Here is a 27,173-nt window from a genome sequence, read left to right as displayed (position 1 = left end):
GATTTGAAAGTACAGTTAGTCATCTTATGAGCAGTTTTTAAATGACCCTTCAAAGTTACAATGGCCTTGGAAAGGATGCCTTACAGGTGTTAAAGCAATTCTGACTATCAGAAACTTGGTCATATGATTATATTTCAAATGCTTGGCCACAGGCCCATATTTATGACCAGTTGCCAAGTGCTTGATGATCATGCAATTGCCACTTACAATATTCTCTGCCAGATTTTCCAGAAAATCAATTGGGGAGGTAGCAGGGAAGATTGCAAGTTGAAATGGAGAGATTTCAGCAGCATCACAAAGGATTTCCCTCTCTGTCCATGGAAGAGAGTGAAAATCCTTTGGAGAGCAAATATTTGAGAACAAATCAGCTGCCTGTTGGATTTCATATTTGTGCAAATTTGAAACCCTGCAGCAGGCAGTCCTCTCTCTCTCAAAACAGCTGCCTTTTGGGAGTATTTCAGCTAGAAAGAACTGAAATTCTTTGGCAGTCAGCCTTTTTGTTCCATCTGCTTAATGATCCAGATCACTTAACTATTGTAACTGAAGTGCTGGGTTTGTGGTCTTTGAGTGAAATAGTCATGTGATGTCTTGCTTAATGATTGCTTTGCTCAAAGACTAAGGTTCCAATCGTGTTTATAAAGTATTTCTCAGCCACCTACCTCACAGGATTGTTGTGGAGAAAATAGAAAGTAGTAGTATTAGGCATGTTTGCTGCCTTGAGTTATTTACAAAAATAATAAAGGTGGGATTTAAATAAAATACATAAAATAGGTATAAAATGCCAGGTAAAATAGTACCAGGATTTAAAATAATCTCATTTTTCAACAAACAATCTTTTATACTAAAGTATGTTACATCACAACATTGTTTATTATGTTAATTTTTACAATACAAACAAAAATACAGAAATGCAGTATATGAATACAGCTAAATATAGAATGGTGACTTTTCTCAAAAGACCATGATTCTCATTTCCAGACTGACTGCACGCAGGTAGAAACATGTTGATGGTTAAATTCACACTGTTTTTTAGAAATGACTTATAAATGCATTTTCTTGCTACTTATCATAAAATGTAAAAGGAGAATTAAAGAAAATGTTTTATTCACTGGTTCCTATCATATGAAAAAAAAACCTACATTCTATTTAGCAGAGGCAATAAGTGGAAATATATCTAATTTATATGTTATTACAAAAAATGAAGCAGTAATGAAATCCATTGGGCTAAAGCAAATACTAAATGAGAATAGCATACATATTTAATGAATCCCAAACAAACAAAAGATTGTTATAAAAAGCTGTTAGGTGCCCCATAAGCCTATAAGTTTGTCTTTCCATGTCTATTTTTAAAACAATGGAAATGTCAAAAATAGGGCCAACTGTGTTAGACTAAATTACATTATTATATATGACATACTGAATGGAATTTTATATAATAGACGCATAGTTCATATTATATTATGGCAATGTATCCTTATGGAAAATTTTCCCAAGTCCTTATATATTGGAATATTCTGTAAACAAATCAAACCACCAGAATATGATTGTACAACAGAAAATTTCTTTACATTTAAATGATGTCTGTTCTTTTTTGTATTTTGTAAAAAAAAAAGTACTTAGAGCTGTTTTCCTAAGCTTACAACATTCTAAACAATTCAAGGCATTCTCAAGTGTCATCAAAATTAACACAAAAACTTATCATGCTGATAAATCCAAACAGATGGATACAACCGGTGCAAGATTGGTCAAACAGATCCAAGACACACTGATGTCCAAGGGTAGAATATTGGTAATTAAACAAAACTGGTGGTTTGCAAATATCTTTAAAATATCTTCCCTTTCTTTTTGTTTTTTTCCAAAGTTCTGGAGGAGAAAAAAGAACTCATCAGATATATTAGACACAGTATATATTATAATCAATATTCTCTTTGTATTATTATGCTACTTATATATCTAATATTTCCTTTCCCAAAACTTATGTTCTGAAAAGCTGTCAGTACTGAACATTATGCAAATATAATGTGAAGTGAGTTTTTGCCTAATTGTAACAATAATAGTTATAAGGGAAAAATGGCCTTAAATTATATAGATTATGGCAGGAAACAAAAACAGGCTGATGTGATTCCAATCTTCAAGAAGGGGAAAAAAACAGATTCAGGAAACTACAAACCTATCAGCCAGACATCAATATCTGAGAAAATCCTGGAAAAGATAATCAAGCACTTTGTGAGCACTTAGAAATGAACAAAACCATTACTAGAAGCAAGCATGAATTTATCAAAAACAGATTGTGCCACACAAACCTTAATACATCCTTTGACAAATGTGGTTAAATTAGTGAATAAGGGAAATGCAGTGGATATAGTTTACTTCAACTTCAATAAGGCATTTGACAAAGTAGACCACAACCCACTTCTTGGTGGATAGAAAAATGTGGGATAGACAGTACCACCACCAGATGGATTCACAAGTGGCTGACCAACCACACTCAGTGTGTAGTCCACAATGGAACTACTTCTACATGGAAGGAAGCATGCAGTGGGATACCTCAAGTTGTTTTATATCCAGAGCTCTTCTATGTCTTCAAAATTATCTAGATGAGGGGATAGAAGGGGAATTCATCATATTTGCAGATGGCAAGATTGGGGTGGGTGGTGAGGAATAGCTAACACTTTAGAAGATAGACTCAAGATTCAGAGGGATCTTGATAGACTTAAACACTGGGCCCTATCCAACAAAATTCAATTTAGTGCTGAGAAAAGGTCCTGCACATAGGAAAGGAAAAACGTAATTCATTTAATTTGCAGAGACACCAAACTGGGGGAAATTGCTAACACTCTGAAAGATAGACTCAAGATTCAGCGGAATCTTGACATATTTTATCCAACAAGATGCAGTTCAGTGATGAAAAAAGAAAGGGCCTGCACTTGGACAGGAAAAAAACAAATGCATAGGTACAGAACAGATGGCTCAACAGTAGCTGAGAGGGAGAGATCCAGCTCTCTCTCTCTCACAGCTACTACTGCAGGAGTATGCTGCACTACCAAAAAAGCCAATGAAGTCCTAGGCTGTATCACTGAGATATTGTTTCAAGAACATATGAAGAGAAAATATCACTTTATACTGCACTGATGAGACCATATTTGGAATACAGCACCCAGTTCTGTTCACCACAATACAAAAAATATGTTGAAACCCTAGAAAGAGTGCAGAAAACAACAACAAGGCTGGTAAAAGATCTGCAGGTTAAATCATATGATGAATAATTGAGTGGACTAGGTATGTCTTCTCTACAAAGAGGATGACCAGATATAATAGCAATCTTCTAATACTTAAGGGTCTGAAGATAGGGTATTATTCTTCAAAGCACATAAGGGCAGGACAAGATGTATGAGTGGAAGATCATTAAACAGAGATCCAACCTAGAACCAAAGAGAAATTTCCTGATAACGATTAATAAGAAAAATTAATCAATGGGATGGCTTGCTTCTGGAAGTTGTCAGTACTTCATTGCTGAGATTTTCAAACAGAGAATGGACTACAATTTGTCTAGAATGATATAGGTTATATGCCTATAATTATCATTATGATATAGGTTATAGGTCTCCTGTTTGAGCAGAGGGTTGTACTATAAGCCCTCCAAAATCTCTTCCAATCCTATTATTCTATGTGCTAGAAGAATATGGCTATAAAAGGGATGGCAATTTCAGGCATATATATATAAAATAACTTGAAATGGGAATGGAAAAAGAATGAAAAAAGACAAAGTTTTTGATCAGGAAAAAATTATCTTTGTTAAGAGAAATTTTAATCAGATACTGTTTGTATTTTTAATAATAATCAATTCATATAAATACAAACAAGACCAATTTATGAAAGGGATACAAATATATTATCTTTAAAATATAGCAAACTTGAATTATAGCTCACAAATATACAATTCTATTTGTGTCAACCAAAATAAGCAGTCAATTTTTAGATACATCTAAAGTTTTGGTCAAATTTGGTTTATGCAAATAGGATTGTATGCAGAACAAGACACTGTTCTATGTAATGGGAGTCTATCTTTATAATTCAAAATCATACCATCAGAAATACCAAAAAATTACCTTGAAGAATTCTGTTGTTCCAAAATACGTTGCTGAGTTTCCCAATTTGACTTTTCATCTTCAAACTGACGTCGTTTTTCCTCCAGTTCTTTGTGTTGGGCCTCCAAATTCTTTTTCATTTGCTCATGACGTCGCTGGAGCTAAGGAAAAACATATTAAACCTGGTTACTCATTTTTGATTAAAAATTCATTTTAAATTGTAATTAAAAAAAATACTTGTAGGTCAGAAGGGGTGGCTAGCCTGGATGGAGGGGTTAGGGCCCAGGGTGATTGAGTGGCTAGTTTGTAGCCGCTATTACGGCCCTCCTGCACCTTCCCCTTTCAATCTGCAACAGCCGTCTTTCCATCTTATTGGGCGTGCAAGGCCCCCCCGGTTTGCCCTTTTTTGTGGCTGGGGGGTGGCATCTCTGTTTACCATCCTCATCATCCACCCTAGCTGGCCCCTCCAATTATGTTTCATCTTTATGGACTTAGCCCGCTGGACTTTTAGTTCTGCATCTCTCCCCCCGGACTGCGTCTATTATCGTGGCAATCATCGTCCACTACTACCTCAGAAACTTTACCCTAGCCATCTCGACTATTATTCCTCCTATACTAGACCCTTAGAGAAAGAGGCCACTTTAGCTCCCTCATATCGTGCCGGCTTTGACCGGTCTATTGTGCTGTTGCTCTATGGACTTTATGTCTCCATGTACGGATTTGTTCGCTTATTTTATCATCTTTTATACCTGCACAATTTTTTTCTTGTAAGTAGTGTGGATGTGTATTGTAAGTGAATGTTCCCACCTTTTAACCTGTGTAATTCCCTTTTTAAATTATATTGTTGTATATTAAATTTTTGTGGGGGTGTGAGTGAGTGAGCGTTTGGGTGTGTAAGCGAGGATTGGGATGGGAACCGGGTTCCCCCACACTGAGTGCTTTGCAGAAGTGTTGGGGGGATCTGGGCCTATTCCAATCTCAGGATGACTGATTCAAAGGGCCTGTCGGGAAATGCGGGGGCTATGGGGGTGGGTGGAGGGACTATGGACACGGGAGTGGGCCGGAGCATTACGGTCCTAACAGGGAGGGGCAGATATGGCGGGGACTTTAGGGCTGGCCATTACCGGGGAAGGAGGGCTCGCTACGTTACAGAGATCCCTCCTTCCGGCCCTATGAGTCCCACTCCAAGGCCAGATGGCGTGAGTAATCAGGACCCTGGTCTCAGGCTGCTGTCGCTAAATGCCAGGTCTGTAGTTCACAAGGCTCCCCTCGTCCGGGACCTAATTTTAGACGAGGGGGCAGACCTGGCATGTATTACTGAAACCTGGCTGGGCCCGGAGGGAGGAGTCCCCCTCACGGAGATGTGCCCAAAGGGTTTTCAGGTGCTTCATCAGCCGCGACCCCAGGAAGGGGTGGGGGTGTGGCTATTGTTATCCGAGAGTATTTAGTACCTCGTAGGATCCCTGCTCCGGAGCTTGTCGGGTGTGAGTCCTTGCTGGTGAAGTTGGACCTCAAGGGTCAAGTGGGCTTGCTGTTAACGTACCTGCCTCCCAACAGCGTTGCAGCAGCCCTCCCCTCGCTCCTCGAGTCAGTAGCCGAGCTGGCAATTGAGTTCCCCAGGCTTATGGTTCTGGGGGATTTCAATTTGCCTTCGCTCGGTGAACATTCTGATGGAGTGCAGGAGTTCATGGCTTCCATGACAGCCATGGGCTTGACCCAAGTAATTTGGGGCCCGACTCACTCGGCGGGTCACACGCTCGACCTCGTATTCCTCTCGGAGCAGTGGAGTTGTGATCTTGGTTTGAGGGGTAGTGAGATCTTGCCCCTGTCATGATCTACCTACTGAGGCTTGACTTTTGGAGACCAAACCCCCACTGTAGGGAGGAGGAACCAATTAGGTGGTTCCACCCCAGGCGCCTTATGGACCCTTTGGGCTTTCAGACACAGCTTGGTGTTGTTCCTGATACCCTCGCCCGCAGTCCGGCGGAGTCTCTGGTTGCTGCCTGGAATTCAGCAGCGGCAGAGGCTCTTAACCGGATTGCGCCTTTACGGGCTCCTTGGTTTACTGAGGAACTCCGGGAGATGAAGCGCCGAAAGAGACGCCTAGAGCAACGATGGAGATCCAGTAAGTCTGAGTCAGACCGAGCGCTTTTAACATCCAGCATCAGAGTCTACCTTCGGGCAATTAGGACGACAAAAAGAACACACATTGCCTCTCTGATAGCTTCCGCTGAGTCGCGCCCAGCCGCCTTGTTCAGGATAACCCGTTCCCTCCTAAACAGGAGGGATACGGGCGATCCTTTGCAAGGCAGAGCTGAGGAATACGTCCAATTCCTCGCGGATAAAGTTGCTCGCCTTCGGACGGACCTGGACTCCAATTACACAGAGCCAGCCGAGGCACCAGGGGTGAATCTGGATGGACATCACTGGATTGATTTTCAAGCTGTTACCCCTGAGGACGTGGACAAGGCCATGGGAGCCGTAAGTGCCTCCACATGTATACTGGACCCGTGCCCCTCCTGGCTAGTTGCTAACAGCAGGGAGGTGACACGGGGCTGGATCCAGGCGGTTGTTTCTGCCTCCCTTCAGGAGGGGTTCTTTCCCCCCGCTTTAAAGATGGCGGTGGTGAGAACCCTTCTGAAGAAGTCATCTTTGGATCCAGCCGTTTTAAACAACTATCGTCCAGTCTCCAACCTCCCCTTCATGGGGAAGGTTGTTGAGAAAGTGGTGGCCTTTCAGCTCCGGCGGTCCTTGGAGGAAACCGATTATCTAGATCCCTTTCAGTCGGAATTTAGGCCTGGCTACAGCACAGAAACCGCTTTGGTCGCGCTGATCGATGATCTCTGGAGAGCCAGGGATGGAGGTCATGCCTCCGTCCTAGTGCTCCTTGACATCTCAGCGGCCTTCGATACCATCGACCATGGTATCCTTCTGCGATGACTGCGGGAGGTGGGGGTGGGAGGCACTGTCCTACGGTGGTTCTCCTCTTACCTCACGGACAGGTCGCAGTCGGTGTTGGTTGGAGGGCAGAGATTGACCCCTAGGCCCCTGAATTATGGGGTGCCGCAGGGTTCGGTCCTGTCCCCCCTCCTGTTTAATATCTACATGAAGCCGCTGGGTGAGATCATTCGACAGCACGGGATAAAATACCATCAGTATGCGGACGATACACAGTTGTATCTGTCCGCCCCGTGCCAACTCAGTGAAGCGGTTGACGTGATGTGCCGTTGCCTCGAGGCTGTTAGGGTCTGGATGGGGGCTAACAAGCTTGCACTCAATCCGGATAAGACCGAGTGGCTGGTGTGTTTCCCTCCCACTAATTGGCCAAGTTCTCCATCTCTCAGGCTGGGGGGTCAAACAGTACGCCCCTCAGACAGGGTTCACAATTTGGGAGTCCTCCTGGACCCACAGCTGACTTTTGAACACCACTTGTCGTCTGTGACCAGGGGGGCATTTGCCCAGGTTCGCCTGGTCCACCAGTTGCGTCCCTACCTGAACCGGGAGGCCCTCACAACAGTCACTCGTGCCCTTGTGACCTCTAGACTGGACTACTGCAACGTGCTCTACATGGGGCAGCCCTTGAAGAGCATTCGGAGACTTCAGCTTGTCCAGAATGCAGCCGCGCGAGCGATCGTGGGTGCACCTCGGTTCACCCACGTAACACCTATCCTCCGCGAGCTGCACTGGCTGCCTATCGGTCTTCGGATATGCTTCAAGGCACTAGTCGTCACTTATAAAGCCCTTCATGGTATTGGACCTGGGTACTTGAGAGACCACCTGCTGCCAATTACCTCCAACAGACCGATTAGATCCCACAGATTAGGCCTCCTCCGAATTCCATCCGCCGGCCAATGCCGACTGGCGACCACCCGGAGGAGAGCCTTCTCTGTGGCTGCTCCGACTCTCTGGAACGAGCTCCCCGTGGAGATTTGAACCCTCACCACGCTCCAGGCCTTCCGCAAAGCCCTTAAAACCTGGCTTTTCCGACAGGCCTGGGGCTAAAGAGTTTTTGCCCCCCCCTCGAATGGAATGGTTGTTGTGTGCTTTTAAATTGTATATTGTTCTGTTCATCTTTTTTATTTCTTATTTGTACCCCTTCCCTTGACTTGGATTGTGAGCCGCCCTGAGTCCCCTTCAGGGAAAAGGGCGGCATATAAATGAAATAAATTCAATTCAATTCAATTCATTTAGTCCAACCCGCCTGTCCAAACATTTCTGACAAATAGCAGTCCAATCTCTTCTTGAAAGTCTCCAGTGATGAAGCTCTCACAACTTCTGAAGGCAAGCTGTTCCATTGGTTGATTGTTCTCATTGGCAGAAAATTTATCCTTATTTCTAGGTTGAATCTCTCCTTGATCAGAATCTCCTTGATCCATTATTCCTTGTCTGGCCTTCTAGTGTCTTGGAAAATAGCTTCACTTCTTCCTCTCAGTGGCAGCCACTCAAATATTGGAATACTGCTATATTGTCTCCCCAGGTCCTTCTCTTCACTAGACTAGACATGCCCAATTCCTGTAACCGTTCTTCATGTTTTAGTCCCCAGTGCCCTAATCATCCTGGTTGCTCTTCTCTGCATTTTTTCTTGACATCTTTTTTTCTAGTGTGGTGACCAAAACTCGACACAGTATTCTAGGTGTGGTCTTACTAAGGAGTGGTATTACTACCACTTGATCTTGATTGTATCCCTCTCTTAATGCAATTTAGGATGACATTGGCTTTTTTGGATGCTGCTGCACACTGTTGGCTCATGTTTAACTGGTTGTCCATGAAGACTCCAAGATCCCTCTCACAGTTACAGCTATTAAGCCTGGTTTCACAGTTTATATATGTACTTTTGGTTTTTCTTGCCTAAGTGTAGGACTTTACTTTTCTCTACATTGAATTTCATTAGATAGGGCCGAGTGTTCAAGTCTCTACAATGATGACCTCTACAATGCCTCCATTTGGATCTTGAGCCTATCTTCTAGGACGTTAAGTTATTCCTGCCAGCTTAGTATCATCTACAAGTTTGGTAAGTTCCCCTTCTATTCCCTCATCTAATGAAGATATTGAAGAGTACTGGGCCTAAAACGGAACCTTGTGGTACCCCATTGCTTACTTCCCTCCATGTAGACATAGACCCATTAACATAGACCCATTGAGTATGGTTTGTCAGCCAGTACGATTCCATCTGGTGGTGATGCTATCTATTCAACTTTTTTCTCGCTTAACAAGAAGTAGGTTGCAGTCTACTTTGTTGAATGCCTTGCTGAAGTCTAAGTATATTATGTCCACAATATTTTACTGGTCTACTAATTTAATCACTATGTTAAAGAATGAAATAAGATTGGTTTGGCATGATCTGTTTATAACAAACCCATGCTGACTACTAGTTATTACTTTACTCGTTTCTAGATGTTGGCAGATCTGGTTTGTTTAATTATCTTTTCCAATATCTTCCTGGGTATTGTTGTTAGGCTGATTGGTCTGTAGTTTCCTAAGTCTCCCCGCACTCCTTTTTTGAAGATGGGAACCACATCATCTCTTTTCCAGTCCTCTGGTAGTTCCTTGGTGCTGCAGGATTTTTGAAAGACGTGGTACAGTGGTTCTGAGATGACATCTGCCAGATCCTTTAGAACTCTGGGATATAATCCATCAGGTCCCAGTGGTGGTGCAGTGGTTAAGAGTGCAGTATTGCAGACTACTTCTGCTGACTGCTGATTGCCAGAAGTTCAGCAGTCAAAGTCCCACTGGCTCAAGGTTGACTTAGCCTTCCATCCTTCCAAGGTTGGTAAAATGAGGACCCAGATTGTTGGGGACAATATGTTGACTCTGTAAACCGCTTAGAGAGGGCAGTAAAAAGCACTGCAAAGCAGTATATAAGTCTAAGTGCTATTGCTCTTGTATTCATTAAGATCAGGTAGGTGTTGTCAGATCCCTAAAATGATACTGCCATTTAACTGGGAGGAGGGGGGCCTTGGGAGTCAATTTATTAGGAGTGCCTGTGACAACTGATATTTTACAACTGGTTTCCTGGTGCCAAAAAGCCTGAGATCCCATCACCTTTTGGGGGAACGTTTATGATGACCATCTAGGACGTTTCACTTTACTGTCTAACGGAAGACAGCCATGGGAATGTATGTTTATTCGGCTCGCAGGGCAGTGATAAAGGGAACATCTTCACACTTGTGTATTGGCTAGAATCTGCATTCTAACAAATGGGAGGGGTCTCTACTGCTTTAATTCTACTTTCATTGCCTAAGGGGAGTCAGATGTTGCTTTGAATTTAATGGCTTCCATTCTTCTTAATAAAAGGTTCCTTTTGAAATACTCCATTTCAAGAGTCTTCACTTTAAGTTAGGAGAGGAGCCCTTACATAAAGTAACATCTTTGCAAAATGGTAAACCCGGAGAAGCAATATATCGTCTGAAGAGACACGTAAGTTGGTTATGGAGATTTTGGAAAATCTCAACATCCGAGGGGAGCCAGGATGGCAGCCAAGAGGCATTGGAAGGGCAGCACCCGCGGATGACGCCAGAGGGACTAATCCCCCTCTGAGCCCTTGGGATTCTTTGTGGCACATGTGCTCACCTACACGCAAGAATACGGGCGTGATTTTCAAACCCAAGGAACCCAAGTATGAGTATTTACCCTAGCCCTGGAAGGAGCCGTTGCCAGATGGATGGTGATCCTACTTGATGTTGATGCACCAGAACTGCGGAACTTCGACCGTTTCATGATGGTCCTGCGTCGACATTTCAAGGACCCCCTCGCAAACCACAAAGCACACGGCTGCATTAAACTTGTGAAGCAGGGACATTGGCCAGTGGCAGAGTATACCGAAGAATTCCGAGACCTGGCGTGTCATGTGAACTGACCAGAGGATATCCTGGTAAGCTGGTTCAGGGATGGGCTGAGTGATGACCTCTACAATGCCTGCATGGCTCGAGGTGCACCAAACCACCTACATGAGTGGTATCACACTGCTGAAAAGTCAGAGATCGACATGGCCAGGAACCAGTATCGAGCAGGGTGAGTGTGGAAGAAAGCCCCACCTCAATGGAAGCAAGAGCCTTTCAATCCTCTAACGCCATCTTCTCCGAAACCCTCAGCCTGTTTCAAGCTGCAGAATGCCGTTCTCAAGCACCGTCAAGGAAACCAGAGCGCCCATTGGGGGGGGGGGGAAATCTACAAAATTTGACCAGTGCAGAAAGATGGCCCTGAGGAGCAGGGAGATCGTAGAATCTCCACCCCCTCCCCTCTGAGGAGGAAACCTCAGCTTCCCAGGAGGAACCATACTCATCTGGAAGCGATCCAGAGGCCGAACCACTGGTAAGGAAACCAATTAAACTGCTTACCCTCCCCCTAAGACTATTTATCCCCAACTGGGAGAGGGGAATAAAAATCTCTGCTTTAGTGGACTCAGGGTGCACCCGCTGTTTGATCAGCCCAACCTGGTAAGAAAGTTGAGGATTAATGTAAGGAAGCTGAAAAGCCCCATAGCTTTTTGCCAACTAAATGGCTCAATAGCAGGGGGGGAGCCAGCTTCATTTGCCACTGAGTCTCTACAGATAGGCATTGGAAGCCACGAAGAAATATTTACACTTATAGCGGCACCTGGCATGGAATGGCCACTAGTTTTGGGTCTTGCATGGCTGAAAAAATGGAACCCCAAAATTAATTGGAAGCAAGGCACCATAAGAGTGCAGATGCACGTGACTTTTGCTGAGAATCTACAAAAAGAAACTGAGGGGCAGAGCACCAATAAACAGCAATGCCCGCTTACACTATGCCAACCCAGGGCGTACCCAAAGAATACAAAGACTTGGCTGAGATTTTTAGCGAAAAAAGCCTCTAATGACCCCCCCCCCCCCCCACGCCACTCTACTGACTGTGCGATAGAAATCCTACCCGGTGCCAAACTCCCTAAACCCAAGATATATAGCATGTCCCTGAAGGAGCTGGAAGAACTGAGAACATTCATTGAGAAAAATCTAACAATGGGTTTCATTGTGCCAGCTCAATCAAAAATGGCAGCCACAGTGTTATTTGCAGCCATCTAAGAAATTAGGGCCGAATTTCATTGGACCTTTCCCTATCACTAGAGTCATCAACCTAGTAACAGTAGAATTACTCTGTCCAAAGACACTCAGATAGGTCCACCCAGTACTTCACATTAGTTTACTCAAATGAGAAGTAATCTCACAACTCAGACCACCTGTACCTACACCACCTGTTCCTATCATGATAGAAGGCGAACAACACTTTGAAATTAAGGAAATCCTTGACTCTAGGATCCACAGGGGAAAAACCCAATACTTAGTTTCTTGAAAGCATCTACCTTCAGCCCAAAATGAACGGGTAGCTAAACACCATGTTAGGGCCCCTACCTTATTGAAACAAATTCACTCCCAATACCCTGACAAACCTTGTTAAAATACTATGATAGATTTTTTCCCCTATCTTTTTACAGGTGGATTTCCCCTTTTTCTAAAGAACGCTGCATGTCAGATCCCTAAAAGTGATACTGGCATTCAACTGGGAGGAGGGAGGCTTTGGGAGTCAAATTTATTAGCAGTGCCTATGACAACTGATATTTTACAACTGGTTTCCTGGCGCCAAAGTGCCTTGAGATCCCCATATCTTTTGGGGGAATGTTTATGATGGCCAGGTGGGTCATTTTACTTTAACATCTAATGGAAGATAGCCATGGGAATGTATGTTTATTAGGCTCTCAGGGCAGTTGATAAAGGAAACATCTTCACACTTGTGTATTGGCTAGAATCTGCATTCTAAGAAATGGGAGGGGTCTCTACTGCTTTAATTCTACTTGCATTGCCTAAGGGGAATCAGATGTTGCTTTGACTTTAATGGCTTCCATTCTTCTTAATAAAATGTTCCTTTTGAAATACTCCATTTCAAGAGTCTTCACTTTCTTAAGTTAGAAGAGGAGCCCTTACAGGTGTTCTCTTACTTTTTTTTTGCTTTTTAACTTTTGTTTCTAGTCCCTTTTACAGCTAAAGAATGAGTTAAGCAGCTCTGCTTTATTGCCTGTTACTTCCTTGCCATCTTCTCTCTTTAGTTGACCAACTTTTAACTTGATTTTTTTCTTGTAATTTATATGTTGGAAGAAACTTTTTATCTTTGACTTTTGTTGCATGTCTTTGTTCATTATGAGATTTTGGTTTCCTGACTTCGCCTTTGCAGGTTCTGGCTATCTGATCATATTCTGTCTTATTGGTCCCTTTTTTCATTTTCTGTCCTTTTTGTCTTTCAATTTGTCAGAGAGATCTTTATGCAGCTGGTTTATTTTTGGATTCCTTTTCTTTCTCAGTGGTATTGTCCTGGTGTGGGCTTTTATGATTATATTTTTCAGAGTTTACCAAGTTTCTTCGAGTTGTCTTCCCCTTTAGAATTTTCATCCAAGGAATCTTTCCTAGACTATAAGTTTGTTAAAATCAGTTCTTTTAAAATCTAAGACTCTGGTATCATTAATGTTCTATTGCTTGTGTTTGAGTTACGGTGAATTCTAGTATGAAATGGTCACTCTCACCCAAGGTTCCTGCAATTTTAACTCCCTCTATCACTTCTTCTCTGTTTGTAAGAATTAAGTCCAGTATGGCTGTCCCTCTAGTTTCCTCTACCTTTTGGACAGCAAAGTTGTCACCTAGGTTGATTAAGAACTTATTTGATTTTTCACTCGGTGCAGAATTAGTCTTTCAATTGATATCAGCGTAATTGAAGTCCCCCATAACTATTCTAGTGTGTTTCCTACATATATTTGTTAGTTGGTTAGCAATAAGGACGTCCTTTACATACAGTGTAACTCCACCTCCTGTTTTATTAGGTCTGGTTTTCTTGAATAGTTTGTATCCTTCTATTAGTATGTTCCAGTCATGGGTTTCATCCCACCAAATTTCTGTTATTTCAACTATATCATATCTACCGTCATGTATTAATAGTTCAAGTTCACCCTATTTGTCCCCAGATTTTGTGCATTTGTATATAGGCACTTGAGATATTTATGTCTGAGTATGCTTCCTATGTCTCCTATTTGGTGTTTGAGTTTGTCTTCCTTCCCATCCCTCCTTATTTCATTATTTGACATGCTTTCTAGGGGCTGTTGCTTGGAATTAGATCCTGGAGATCCTAAAGATTGGTCACCCTTCCTCCTCAATTTTTGTTTAAAGCCCTCCTGATAAGTTGAGCCAGTCGGTTTCCAAACACATTCTTCCCAGTCTTTGTGAGGTGTAGCCCATCCCTTGCCAAAAGCCCATCATGGAGATAGTGCAGACCATGGTCCAGGAATCCAAAGTTTTTTTTGGCAACACCAGCCCTTTAGTTAGTGGTTCACCTCTAGAATTCTTTGTTCTCCTACCAATGTTGTCCTTTAGTTTTCAGTACAGATGAAAAAGTCTTGTTTGTGTCATTTGTCCCTACATGTAGTAGTAAAAAAGGGTAGTAATCTGTGGGCCTAATTATTTTGGTTAGGTTCTCAGCCACATCCTTGATTTTTGTTCCAGGGAGACAACATACCTCCCTAGATTGCATATCTGGTCTGCAGATGGCTGGTTCTATTCCTTTGAGAATAGAATCTACTATCACAAACACTTGTCTTCCTTTTTTAGGGGGTGTAGTCTGGGGTGTTCTTCCATTTATCCCAGGTGAGTTTCTGGATGTGACTTTTTAGAGATATTGGATGATGTCTCTTTTCTAAGTGTTTTCATGTTTTCTTTGAGAGGGAGGTTGTGAGAATTTTCAACTAACGGGAGAAATTGCTTGGTATGGGGTTTTTTTCCTTTTTTTTTAATTAAACAGTTTTTTCCATTTTTTTTACACAGTTATCATCTTTGCAACATTTCCACATCGGTATACTTCCATTGTACTTTTTGTCCATATATGTATAGGTACATACGTACATACGTATATACGTACATATACATTTTCTTATATCCATGGATATGTACTTATATTTCTATACATATTACTTTTAATGTGCTAATTTCTATACATCTTATATCTATCTGTGTACATATATTCTTCTTATACCTATTAGTCTGTACTATTTTATATATTTTATATCTTACATTTCCCCCCATCTTATTTATTTATGCAGTTTTTATTGTTTTCTGATTTCTTAATTTCTTCCCTTGATGCTTTCTTATTCTTTACATCTCTCCTCCAGCCATTTGTACCATAAATTCCACACTAAGCAATCAGATGCTCCTTTATCTTTTATTTCTTTTGAGTGTCTGTCCATCTCAGCGCACTCTTAATTTTTTTTTAATCACGTTTTCTTCTGATGGTATATTTTTGTTCTTCCAATTTTGTACATATATAATTCTTGCTGCAGATATGACATGTAGTATTAAGTACTGATTTTTTTTTCTCTGTTCCCTGTAATTATTCCTAAAAAAAATAATCTGATTTTAGCTCTATTGATTGTGTAATTATCTCCTCCAGCCAGTTTTTTCTTCTTATTCAATATGTTTTTTGCTGCTATAGACGTCCACCACCTATGATAGTATGTTCTGTGGGCCTGGCTACATTTTCAACAATCTAGTGAGCAGTTTGGAAAGAGGGAGGTGTTAGAAGGAAACTCACTTTTCAGCCAGGAGATTCAGCAAAGGAGAAAAACAAATGCTGTCACTTTAAAAGGAGTCTCCAAACTGAGCATGGCTAGCTGTGGAATTCTGGGAGTTGAAGTCCACAAGTCTTGCAAACTTTGAAGACCCCTGCTTTAAATTGAAAAGCTGCTCAGAAGGTTTTTAATTGCAGAAGCACAGTGACATTCAGCAGTTTGTTTTTGGGTCAGCTGAACAACAAACTGGATAAAAGGAAGGATTCTTATATGGTTCTATGTTTTTGAAATTTTGGGGTTTGTGCAATATTGTGTTTCTAAAAGGGTTTGGATGATTCCCATTGTGGCTAAATGACTTTCATCCTGTGTCGGAGTGGGGCTGCTTACTCTGATTCTATTACTCTGTTTTGTTAGCTGCCAAAACTTGCCACAGGGAAATTTCAAAATGTCCTGTCTTGAATGGGTTTTGCCTGCTTGTGTGAATGGAGCCAAACTTTCTATAGGCTCATTAACTTATCTGGCAGGAATGTGGAATGAGCCTCAGGCAGGTTTCTTTGTTAGCAGCTTGATTTTACTTTGCTTTTCTGTGAGCCTTTTCTTATGACTAATATTTTATTTGGGGTTTTTTCCCACAGAGGGAAGAGAGAAAGAAAGAAAAAAAGAAAAAGAAAGAAAGACAGCACAACAATTTAGGGCTAGAAGGCTACTTGGAGGTGTCCTTATTATTTGCCTATTTATTTATCTTTTATTTTATGTCCTGTGTTTACTTTTATTCTCTACCAGGATTTTCCCTCATCTATTGGAACCTCAGGCTTAATTTGTTGCCTTTGCTTCCCTCGTTTGCTGTTCCAGCTTTTTGTTGTTTTCTCTGCCATTTTCCTTCTGTCCTTGGTGTTCCAATCTTTTCAGCCTCATCCCTTCTCTGGTCAGCTCTCAGTCTGCAGTGCAGCTTTCTGGTCACCTCAGCTCTGCTGTCCAGTCTGCTCCACAATCACTTTCCCAGTTGGTCTTTGTGGTGTTCTCAGGTTCTAGCTCACATACTGCTGCTGGCTCTCTCTCTCCTCCCTGCTGCTCTGTTGCTCTGGAACCATGTGGCTCCCATTTGCTGTCCATGGCACTGCTTCCACTAGCCAACAGGACTGCCTGAATGGTCCCTAGCAAGCTCATGTCTCTTCTCTTCTCCTCTTCTTTGTTTTGCTCTCTCACTGGCTCACCTCTTTGTTCTTTGCCGGTCGTTGCGCTGTCCTCAGTTGGCTGTCCTCTCTGCCTCACAGCTGTTTTTCCTCCCCGATTCACTGCTGGCCCCACTTGTTCACCAGCTTGCCTCGACTGGTTGGCTTTGCTGCCTGCAGTCGGTTTGCCTCTCTGTTCGCCTCACTTTGATGTGCCTCCGGTCTCTTGGGTTAGTATAGTATAGTCTTTATTGTCATTGTACAAAATAAATACAATGAAATTGGTTTTAGCATCACTGGTGCAAAATTATAGCGGAAAAGGGAAAAAAAAACGAACAAACTAGTCATAAGTTTCCACGTGTGCATGGAGTAATTGTGGTTGTGTTTAAGAGCCTGACAGGTCAAGGATAGAAACTATTTTTAAACCTTTTTGTTTGGCTGGCTAAGCTTTGTTGTCTTCTGCATGATGGTAGAAGTGCGAAGAGACACTGACCAGGGTGTGAATCATCTCTGAGTACCTTACTCTGCTAAAGCAGCAAGACTTGGTGATGTCATCCAATGGTTAAGCCTCTTAGATGCAGCTAGAAATCTTTCTGTTTTAATTTCTCCAATCTTCCTCTACCTTTCCTTTCTCCAGTCTGTTTTCTTTTTCTATGACTTATCTTTCCCTCTCTAAGTCTACTACTGTTTTATTTTATTTTAGTAGCAACTTATCTGCCCGTGATGTTACTATGCTTCCTCCGTTGTTGCCATCTTGAATTGATTATGCCATCTTAAATTGAACCTTCAAAAGTAGTAACTTCAAAATGAATTATATTGTGTTTTCCCGAAAATACAACCTACCCTGAAAGTAAGTCTTAACATAATTTTTACACGTGTGCCCAATATAAGTCATCTCCCCAAAATAAGCCCTAATTAAGATCCCGCCACTCTAGGGTGCACGGTAAAATTAAGATGTGGGGGTGGAGCTGCCCTTCTACTTAACTTTGGATAGTTGCAGCCTGGCCTCACACACCCTGACACCTGCCTTGCTGGCCTGTTTCTTCTGCAGTCAGGCCCTTTCTTAAATGCCTCTGTAGCCGATAACAGAACTCTGGATCAATCAGGAGCTCTGTTATCAGTTGCAGGGGTCTTCAGGAAAGCCTTGCTGGCCGCAGAAGAAGTTCCTGAAGGCCTCTGACAGTGAGAAGGAGGCTAGGGCGACATGCGATGTGAGATGAGTCAGTGGACGACATCCCCTCCGAAAATAAGGCTTGGTGCCTTTTGTGATGGAAAAATATATAAAGCAGAGTCTTATTTCCGGGAAATCATGGTAGTTTTCAGGAATCCGTCAAAATGTTTTTAAGTGACTGGTATTTAATTGAGGACTACTTGTACCCACAAATAATTTCAGTTAAAAACAATATTAAAAATGATCTTTTAGCTTCCTATGTGTGATGGAAGAAAAAAGAGAATAAGATTAGCAATCATAGTATATACTTTAAAGTGGTAGTATAAAATTCATACACACACACACTGTGCAAAAGTTGTAGGCAGGTGTGAAAAAACGCTGTAAACAAATAATGCTTTCAAAAATATAAATAATGATTGTTTATTTTGGTCAATTTGCAAAATGCAAAGTGAGCAAACAAAAGAAAAATCTAAATCAAACCAATATTTTGTGTGACCAACCTTTGCCTTCAGCAATTCTTCTAGGTACTTGCACACAGTTTTTGAAGGAACTCGGCTGGTAGGTTGTTCCAAACATCTTGGAGAACTAACAACAGATCTTCCGTGGATGTAGGCTTTCTCACATCCTTCTGTCTCTTCATGTAATCCTAGACACACTCGATGATGTTGAGATCAGGGCTCTGTGGGGGCCATGCCATCACTTCCAGTACTTCTTGTTCTTCTTTACGCTGAAGGTAGTTCTTAATGACTTTGGCTGTATGCTGTCGTTGTCCTGTTGCAGAATAAATTTGGGGCCAATCATACGCCTCCCTGTGTCAGCCTCTGCTTTGCTGCTGCTTCGGCTGCCATTGAAACGGGGAGGGGGGGGCATGGTATTTGGGAGGGGATTACTAATTGTGCTGGAGGAAGATTCTGGAGTTCTGCTGCCTGTCTTACTGCGCATGCGGAGGAGGTTTCCCGCCAAGGCCAACGGCACCGACATTCCATCTTGGTGATGCCTTTCGAAGTTATCTCACACCTGACACTTGGGAGAATTATGATTGGACTGTAATTGGGATCCCAAGGGGTGGGGAATGGGTTATTCTATATATTGGGTTGACTCAGCCTTCCATCCTTCCGAGGTGGGTAAAATGAGGACCCAGATTGTTGGGGGCAATATGCTGACTCTCTGTAAACCGCTTAGAGAGGCCTGAAAGGCCTATGAAGCGGTATATAAGTCTACTGCTATTGCTATATTGCTATTGCTATATCATTTGCTTTCGCGCCTAAATAATCAGTCTTCGCTTTGCTACGCTTCTCATCATTTATAATTAGTAAAAGTACACTTGATTTCTATCAATGAAGTCTCGTGGGTTTCCTTTCCTAATTATCTAATGGAGGAGTGCTGACACCCTGATGGTATTGCATGATGGATAAGTATCTGCCTGTATTTCTCAGCATTGAGAACACCATTAATCCTGACCAAATCTCCAATTCCATTTGCAGAAATGCAGCCCCAAACGTTCAAGGAACCTCCACCATGCTTCACTGTTGCCAGCAGACACTCATTATTGTACTGCTCTCCAGCCCTTTGACGAACTGCCTTCTGCTACAGCCAAATATTTCAAATTTTGACTCATCAATCCAGAGCACCTGCTGCCATTTTTCTGCACCTCAGTTCCTATGTTTTTGTGCATACTTTAGTCGCTTGGTCTTGTTCCCATGTCGGAGGTATGGCTTTTTGGCTGCAACTCTTCCATGAAGACCACTTCTGGCCAGACTTCTCCGGATATTAGATGGGTGTACCTGGGTCCCACTGGTTTCTGCCAGTTCTGAGATGATGGCACTGCTGGACATCTTCCAATTTCGAAGGGAAATATGCTTGATGTGTCTTTCATCTGCTGCACTAAGTTTCCTTGGCCGACCACTGCGTCTACGATCCTCAACGTTGCCCGTTTCTTTGTGCTTCTTCAAAAGAGCTTGAACAGCACATCTTGAAACCCCAGTCTGCTTTGAATCTTTGTCTGGGAGAGATCTTGTTGATGCAGTATAACTACCTTGTGTCTTGTTGCTGTGCTCAATCTTGCCATGACATGAAACTGTCTTTCACAACCTCACCTTGGTACCAGAGTTTGGCTGTTTCTCACCCAGTTTTAAGCCTCCTACAGAGCTGTTTCTGTTTCAGTTCATAACTGGGTTTCAACCTACATGTGACATTGATGATCATTAGCACCTGTTTGGTATAATTGGTTGATCATACACCTGACTATAATCCTGCAACATCCCTGACTTTGTGCAAGAATTGAGAATTGCTGCTGTTTTGAAGGCCAAGGATGTTCACACCAAATATTGATTTGATTTAGATTTTTCTTTTGTTCGCTCATTTTGCATTTTGAAAATTGACAAAAATAAACTATTTTTTAATAGTTTACTATTTATATTTCTGAAAACATTCGTTTACGGCATTTTTTCACGCCTGCCTAAAACTTTTGCATAGTAATGTATATATATATATATAAGCATGAGTTAACTTCAGTCCATTAGCCTAGAGACTGAGTTAGAAAAAGTCTTGACCACATGTCTTCTGCTCTCTGGAGTTCAGTTTTTTAACGGGACACAGCCGTAAGAAAGTATGTTCACGATGAAGAGAAGCTGTTGCTAACAGGTAAGTCCCCTGCTGACCCTGGATCAGATGGTCATAGGACGGGGTTGGATTCTCCTGCAGCACACAGAGAACAGCCATTCAGGTAAGCCAATGGACTTTCTCCTGTGCACTGGAGCACAGGCAAGCATAGGATATACCGAAACTAAAAGTCTCATAGGTGGGGAGAAGACTGGTCCAGGACCCCGGAAGCCGAATCAACCCTCTGTAGTACTCGTTGCCCAAACGATGCTTCGGCCGGGGCAAACATGTCCAACTTGTAATGTTTGATGAAGGGCAATGGGGAAGACCACATCGCCCTGCAGATCTCTTCCACTGAAGCTTGTATAGCCCAAGCTGCAGTAGTGGCCACACTCCTGGTAGAGTGAGCTGTGATATGCCTGGGTAGTAGTCGAGACTGCTGCTCATAGGCCATAGCTATGCAGGCTTTAAGCAGGCTTTAAGCCACTGGCCTATGGTAGAAGGAATCACTTTCTTGCCCGTGAAAGGAAACAAAGAGGGACCTGCCTTCGGAGGGTAGTGGGGGCTAATCCTCTGTCCAAACCATCCTGAAAAAAATTGAGGATCTACGGGATCAAAATTGCAAGTGAATCTATCACTCTCCTATGGCACCATCTGCTGAAAGCTGCCCATGTGACATCATATATTCTGGTGGTAGAAAGACGTCTGGCCACCTGAATGGTCTGAATGACCTTCCTGGAGAAATTAGTTTATCTTAGGATGTCCCCTTCAAGTGCCATATGACTAATTGAAGTCGCTGAGGCTCTGGATGGAGTAGAGCCCCATGGTTGAGGACTATCCTGTCATTGGGAATTCTCCAGGGATGGGAGATGGCGAGGTTGACAAGATTGGCGTACCAGGGTCGTCTGGGCCAGTGGGGAGCAATGAGGAGGACTTCTTCTGCTCCTTCTGCCAACACTTTCTGAATGACTCTCAGGATGAGAGGGAGGAGGGAAGGCGTATAAGAGCTCCCGAGGCCAAGGACAGCAAAGAGCTTTGACTCCTTCCGCCCTGTGTACTGGGAACCTGGTGAAAAACTTTGGGAGCTGAGCGTTGGTCAGATGGGCGTACAGGTCCACTTTTGGCTATCCGAACCACCGGGAGATCTCTTGGAACATGTCTGGATGTAACCGCCATTCTAAATGATCCACGGACGATCTGCTCAGCCAGTCTCCTTGAACATTCGTGATCCCGGAGATGTGCTCAGCCATGATGGAAAGTGTGTGGCTTTCTGCCCAGCAGAACCCAGCTAACCTCTCCGTCTTGATCATGAGGGACCTGGAGTGGGTGCCCCCTTGGTGGTTGATGTGGGCCTATGTGGCTATGTTGTCAGTGATGATCAAAACATGGCACCCTGAAATCAGAGTCCGGAAGTGTTGAAGAGCCAGGCGCACAGTATGGAGCTCTAGCCAATTGATGTTGTTGGCCAGCTCCTGTGGGCTCTACCGACCCTGGGTCACCTGGGTCTGGAAGTGGGCTCCCCACCCAAAGAGACTGGTGTTGGAGGTGACTGTCACACGATCCAAAACTCTGAACAGACATCCGTGGAGCAGAGCGTAAGATGTTCACCATCGCAGCGAGCGGAGCTCCTTGATCGGCACTCGTACCTGAGGCTGGAGCTGGCATTGCTGGCTCATTGGTATGGGAGCAGCAACCACTGAAGGGTGCTGAGCCCAGGGCATACATCTATACATGAAATCATTTCCCCCAGGAATTGGGAAAGGGCTGCAAAGGATAGTGACCGCTTACCATGGATCTTGGAGACAATTGGATACTGGAGCGCCAGTCCTGAGACAGGAAGACTTTGCATAGTTCAGTATTTATCACTGCTCCCAGATGAAGCAGGCTGGTGGAAGGCATCAGGTGGCTCTTGTCGAAGTTCACCGCAAATCTGTGCTATTGAATGCGCCTGGAGCGAGGATGACAACTAGATCAATGTCTTCAAGATAACATTGCAGCCTGAAGGGGGGGTGGAGCTTGGATGCCGTGACGAGACGATGTGTGATCTCAAAGCTCTGAGATCGCACTCGATACTTTTATTGCTGGGGGGTTCTAACGGACCTAAATCATCCCGAAAAGATGGTGAACAAGAAGATTACATCTTGCTGATCTCGCGGATATCGCAAAATCTCCGAGAAAAGCAGGTTTAAAGTCTTCATCTGGCAGTAAAAATTCAGTCTTTTAAGGCTGACAAAGTCAGGGCAATTTGAAGAAGTTTTTTCAGCTGGTAAGAACCTTTTATTGTTTAAAGAAAAACGGGCTGCCTAAAATTTTTTGAAACTAATTTAAATTAAAGAATAGAAGAACTTAGTGGCGATTTTGATCTTTTTAATGGTTTTGGACAGTGGTTATCTTACTTATTCACATGGATTGATTCTAAGTAAACTTTTTCAAACGGATAGATTACTCCAACATTTCCTCTGATTCTCTGTAAGCTGGCTGTAAACTAATTGACTACAATTTGACTGTTTACATCTTGACACTTTTATTGTTTGGCTGTTCTGGCTTAAGATCTGATAAGATTGTACAGCTGTTCCCTTTGTAGTCTGCTTTCACTTGCGAATGCTTCAGAGCTTTTAAGAAAAAAAACAACTGCGTACAAACATGGCGTGTCTTCAAGCGTCTCTCCAAGCGATACTTTCAGCTTTGAAGAGGGTGTTTGATACAGAGGACAGAATTCAGAGAAAATTGGATTATTTGGTGTTTTTGGCAACAAAATATGAGGAAAAAACTGAGGATGTTTACCAAATACAAAATAAGATGGAAAACGGAGATAAAGAATTTGAGCTTGTTGATATTCGTGACAATTGGTTTATTTCTGAGGGAGGAAAGAATGGAATATTTGAAGACAAGTTAAATTGAGAGAAAATTTACTTCAAAGGACAGGGCATAGAAGGAGAAGAAAATATCAAAGAATTTATGGACTATGAAATACTATTTGCAAAACATTTGATACCACTGCTGAGACGTGGCCATGCAGATTGCCCAGGTGGCCACCTGATAAGTCTTATGGAGCGAGAGCTCTGCTTTGCGATCTTCTGCCTTTAGCTCCTCCGAAACATCAGAGGGCACTATGGTAGGTGAATCCAGAGTGGCAATCTGCGCAACCACAGATGGGGTCTATAGCAAGCCTTCTAATTTCTGATCAGAATCATAGAGCTTCCAATCATTGTTACTAGGGGGAGGTATGGAGCCGGACTGGTTCCATTGCCTCTGAATAACATCCATAAATAGCTTAGGAGAAGGAATGACCTCCTCCTCAGGAACTAACTTGGAAAATAGACATTGGAATCCAACCCTAAGGCAGCCCCAGCCAGGGCATCTGAACCACCCATTTTCGCTGTAACTTTGGCCATGTATAAAAGAGATTTAAATAAGGCCGTATGAAACAATCCTGAAAAGGTGGGCCTGTCAGGAGCTAGGCCCCCGTCCTCCAAAAATTCATATCCTCCTCCCCTAACAGTGAGGCCTCGCTGTGCTGGGAAGGCAGGTCCAGAAGCAGATCAGCAGGCACACCCTGGGCATGATCAGAGGATAGAGTGATTGTCCTCTATGCTGTATTTCTTAATCCACCCCATGGGAAATGGCTACAGAGAGCAGATCCCTAACCTCTCGGGGAAGAGTGATCCTTTGCATGGAGCCATCCTTTGTGTGGAGCCCCGCTACAGTGGAAGAGAAGGTGGCCTCCAGAGTGGATCGCCTTGCCCTGGCCGGTGGATTGAGACCTGCTGGTGTTAGGCAGGCTGGTAAATCTGGTCCTGGCCCAAAGGTTGCCTCAGAGAGGCCCTTTGGATGGGAGTTATCTGGGGACAATGACTGTGAGGCCTCTAGAGAAGTAGGGAAATCTGCCTGCGATACCAAGGAAAACTCCCAGCTATCGGAGAAGGTGGAAGGCTGGAGCTAGAGGCCTTGGAGAACTGCTTCTCCAATGCCTTGTGCCTTCTTTCAGCATCCCTGGTTGCAGCAGCTAACACTGAATGGGTCACTGATCTGCTGGTCCTAGACCTAACTGATGACCCCTTCTTGGTGACCCTACCTGCCCTAGAAGTGGATGCCTCTGCAGAAGGCAATCATCTGGCGGAGAGCTCTGCTGTCACACTGCTGCCTGATACGGAATGATCCGCCATTCTGCAGCCTTCCATGAAAAAGGCAATCAAGTCTGCACCAAGGAACTTGAACATTGACACAGCCTCAGCAACACCATAGGCTGACACCTCACTGCGATCTCAATAGGCAGCAGCTGGGCACAGTTGGAGTTAGCCACAAGGCAGAGAACAGTCACAGCAAATACAGGTTTGTAAAGCCGAAAACCGAGGAGCTCCAAAATAGCCTCTGCACTGTCCAGATCTCCATAGAGAATGTGCAGTCAAAATGGTGCAGGAGCGGCGAACCAGCTCCCAGCACCCAAAAATCTCTGGCAGCTAGACACATAAGGAATTGTGCATGAAAACAGATACCATCTCCTTGCGCCACTAACTCTGCCGCAAAATTCAAAAATTCAAAGTGCAAGAGCAGCATGTGAGAGCGGTGAACCAGCTCTTCAATCGCCAGCTACCACACACACACAAACTGCTTAATGGAGTCTAGCCCGAGTGATTGGGCAGTATCTCCAGTTGCATGGGAGTTAGTGCACCTAATTTTTCCAATAAGTCCCATGTCATGCTATAAAAAAAACAGAGAATCCAAGCTGCAAAACAGAAAAAAAGATATTTGAGGAAATTGAGTTGGAGGTGGTCTTGAATACATCTCTTTTAGGCTAGACTGAGTTAAAAAACTGAACTCTGGAGAGCTGAAGAGGCGTGGTCAACACTTTTTCTAACTCAGTCTTTAGGTTAATGGGCTGAAGTCAACCCATACTTGGATTCTCCAAGCAGTGCACAGGAGAACCCAATATTTCTTCTGATTCAGCCATTCTATTGTAGATTTACTTTTGGGTTAGGATCACCATTGTGATCTGACACTGTTGTGCATGACTTATATCCATGCCCTTAACATTTGGAAACCAATCCACGTTTGGAGAACAAACCCTCACTCATATCTGTTTCAGGTCACTGGTAGATAACGTTTACATTCTCCCACAGAGTTTTCTTGAATAACTGAGATCCTTTGTCTCATGAATAAATATGAGCCATCCAGGACCTGAAGTTGCTAACAGCCAGTTGTATAGTTCAAATGGTCTTTAGCCAACCCAAGAAACTACTTTTGTTTAATGCTTTTCTAATGGAAGACATAGTAATAATAGATCATAAGGAATGGTCTTCAGATTCTCTGAAGAGAAGCTACATTATTTCTTTCTGAAGACCAGAGATGTCTTTGAATTGAGGCAATTTTCACTTTCACTGATCATCCTACAGTTTTACTACTTTTTCCAAAATACAGTGAATATTGGTTCGATGTATTCAATATAGATATGACACAGTTTTAGTATCATCTAACCAGAATCCCTATTATTAGGACTTAAATGAAACTCTTATCACAACATTGTAGGTTACAATAGTGCAAGATTAAAAATAATTCTAAAACCTTCACAAATGTTTACCATTGTACATGCTATGACAACTTATTATGTTAAACAAATCCATCCTTAGTGTAAAGCAAATAATACTGTACATATTTAACTAAAAATAACAGCCACTGAATTAAATGAGATTATTACAAAGTAAATACATATACATAAAGCACATATTTTGCTTGTTGAGTATGTATTTGTCCTGTATCTCTGAAAACATGAGGATGTATTTGTCCTGTATCTCTGAAAACATGAGGATGTAACTAACTATGCCTTTGTGAGGCAATGATGTCTGCATTTATGAAAAAGCAATTAATTTTACAAATGAGACACACTTTATTTTTAAAGGCAATTAAAGTTAATGAGGACTAAAAGTTAAATTCATATTCAAATCATATTTTTGTTCTAACCTTTTTGATGTATGGCTTCTGGTTAAGTGGGGTTTACATATTAGGTGCCAAACATATATAAATGGACCACGTTCAGTTGTTTCTGGGGGGGGGGGGGGGGATATTTAGTTTTTAAAGAAATTGGCAACTCTTGTTAACAAAACAGAAAAGCCAGGAAGTACAGAATGGTTTTGGAGTTTGTTTATTCATTTTTTTTAAATCTAATTTTTCTTTGATAGAGAGAACATATCCTTTTCGATTCTTTCTCTATTTATGGATGACTGTTTTTCTTACTCTGACACAAATCTTTATCATTATGTTTAAAAGCCCCTTAATCAGATATAAACTACATTGATTGTCTTGTTTTATAGTCCAAAGTTTAATCCATTGTGATGAAAATACATCTGAAATTCAACTTAACACATTTATTATTCCATTTTATCATTCCAGAATCATTCATCACCTTCCATCAAAATAGGTTAAATGTTTCACAAAAGCCTTTCCAGTGATATAGTTGTATTATCTCTGTGCCTTGCAGTGACAGCCCATTGTCGTAAGACGTTATTAGGAGTTATGCTTATCTTTCATGGTACATTAAAAATTACTCTGATAGTACTTTCTCTGATAGAATTATTTACATAGAT

The 27,173-nt window shown here is 42.6% G+C and overlaps 1 protein-coding gene across 2 annotated transcripts in view; it reads right to left on the bottom strand.

The window, feature by feature from the left end:
- Nucleotides 1–849: 849 nt before the first annotated feature.
- SEPTIN7 (septin 7) overlaps nucleotides 850–27,173 on the bottom strand; it is a 75,592-nt gene continuing 49,268 nt past the window's right edge. For both annotated transcript variants that reach the window (XM_087713079.1, XM_087713080.1), the window contains 2 exons: nucleotides 4,110–4,249; nucleotides 850–1,863 (listed from right to left, as the gene is read on the bottom strand). In XM_087713079.1, the coding sequence (XP_087569205.1) occupies nucleotides 1,824–1,863; nucleotides 4,110–4,249 (180 nt within the window). In that variant the 3' untranslated portion in view covers nucleotides 850–1,823. The remainder of the gene's footprint in view (nucleotides 1,864–4,109; nucleotides 4,250–27,173) is intronic.

Source organism: Thamnophis sirtalis, unplaced genomic scaffold (assembly GCF_051295495.1).
Source record: "Thamnophis sirtalis isolate CommonGarterSnake01/CBP01778 unplaced genomic scaffold, rThaSir2_p1.2 scaffold_4, whole genome shotgun sequence".
NCBI lineage: Eukaryota > Metazoa > Chordata > Lepidosauria > Squamata > Natricidae > Thamnophis > Thamnophis sirtalis.
This window is presented reverse-complemented; position numbering and strand designations above follow the sequence as displayed.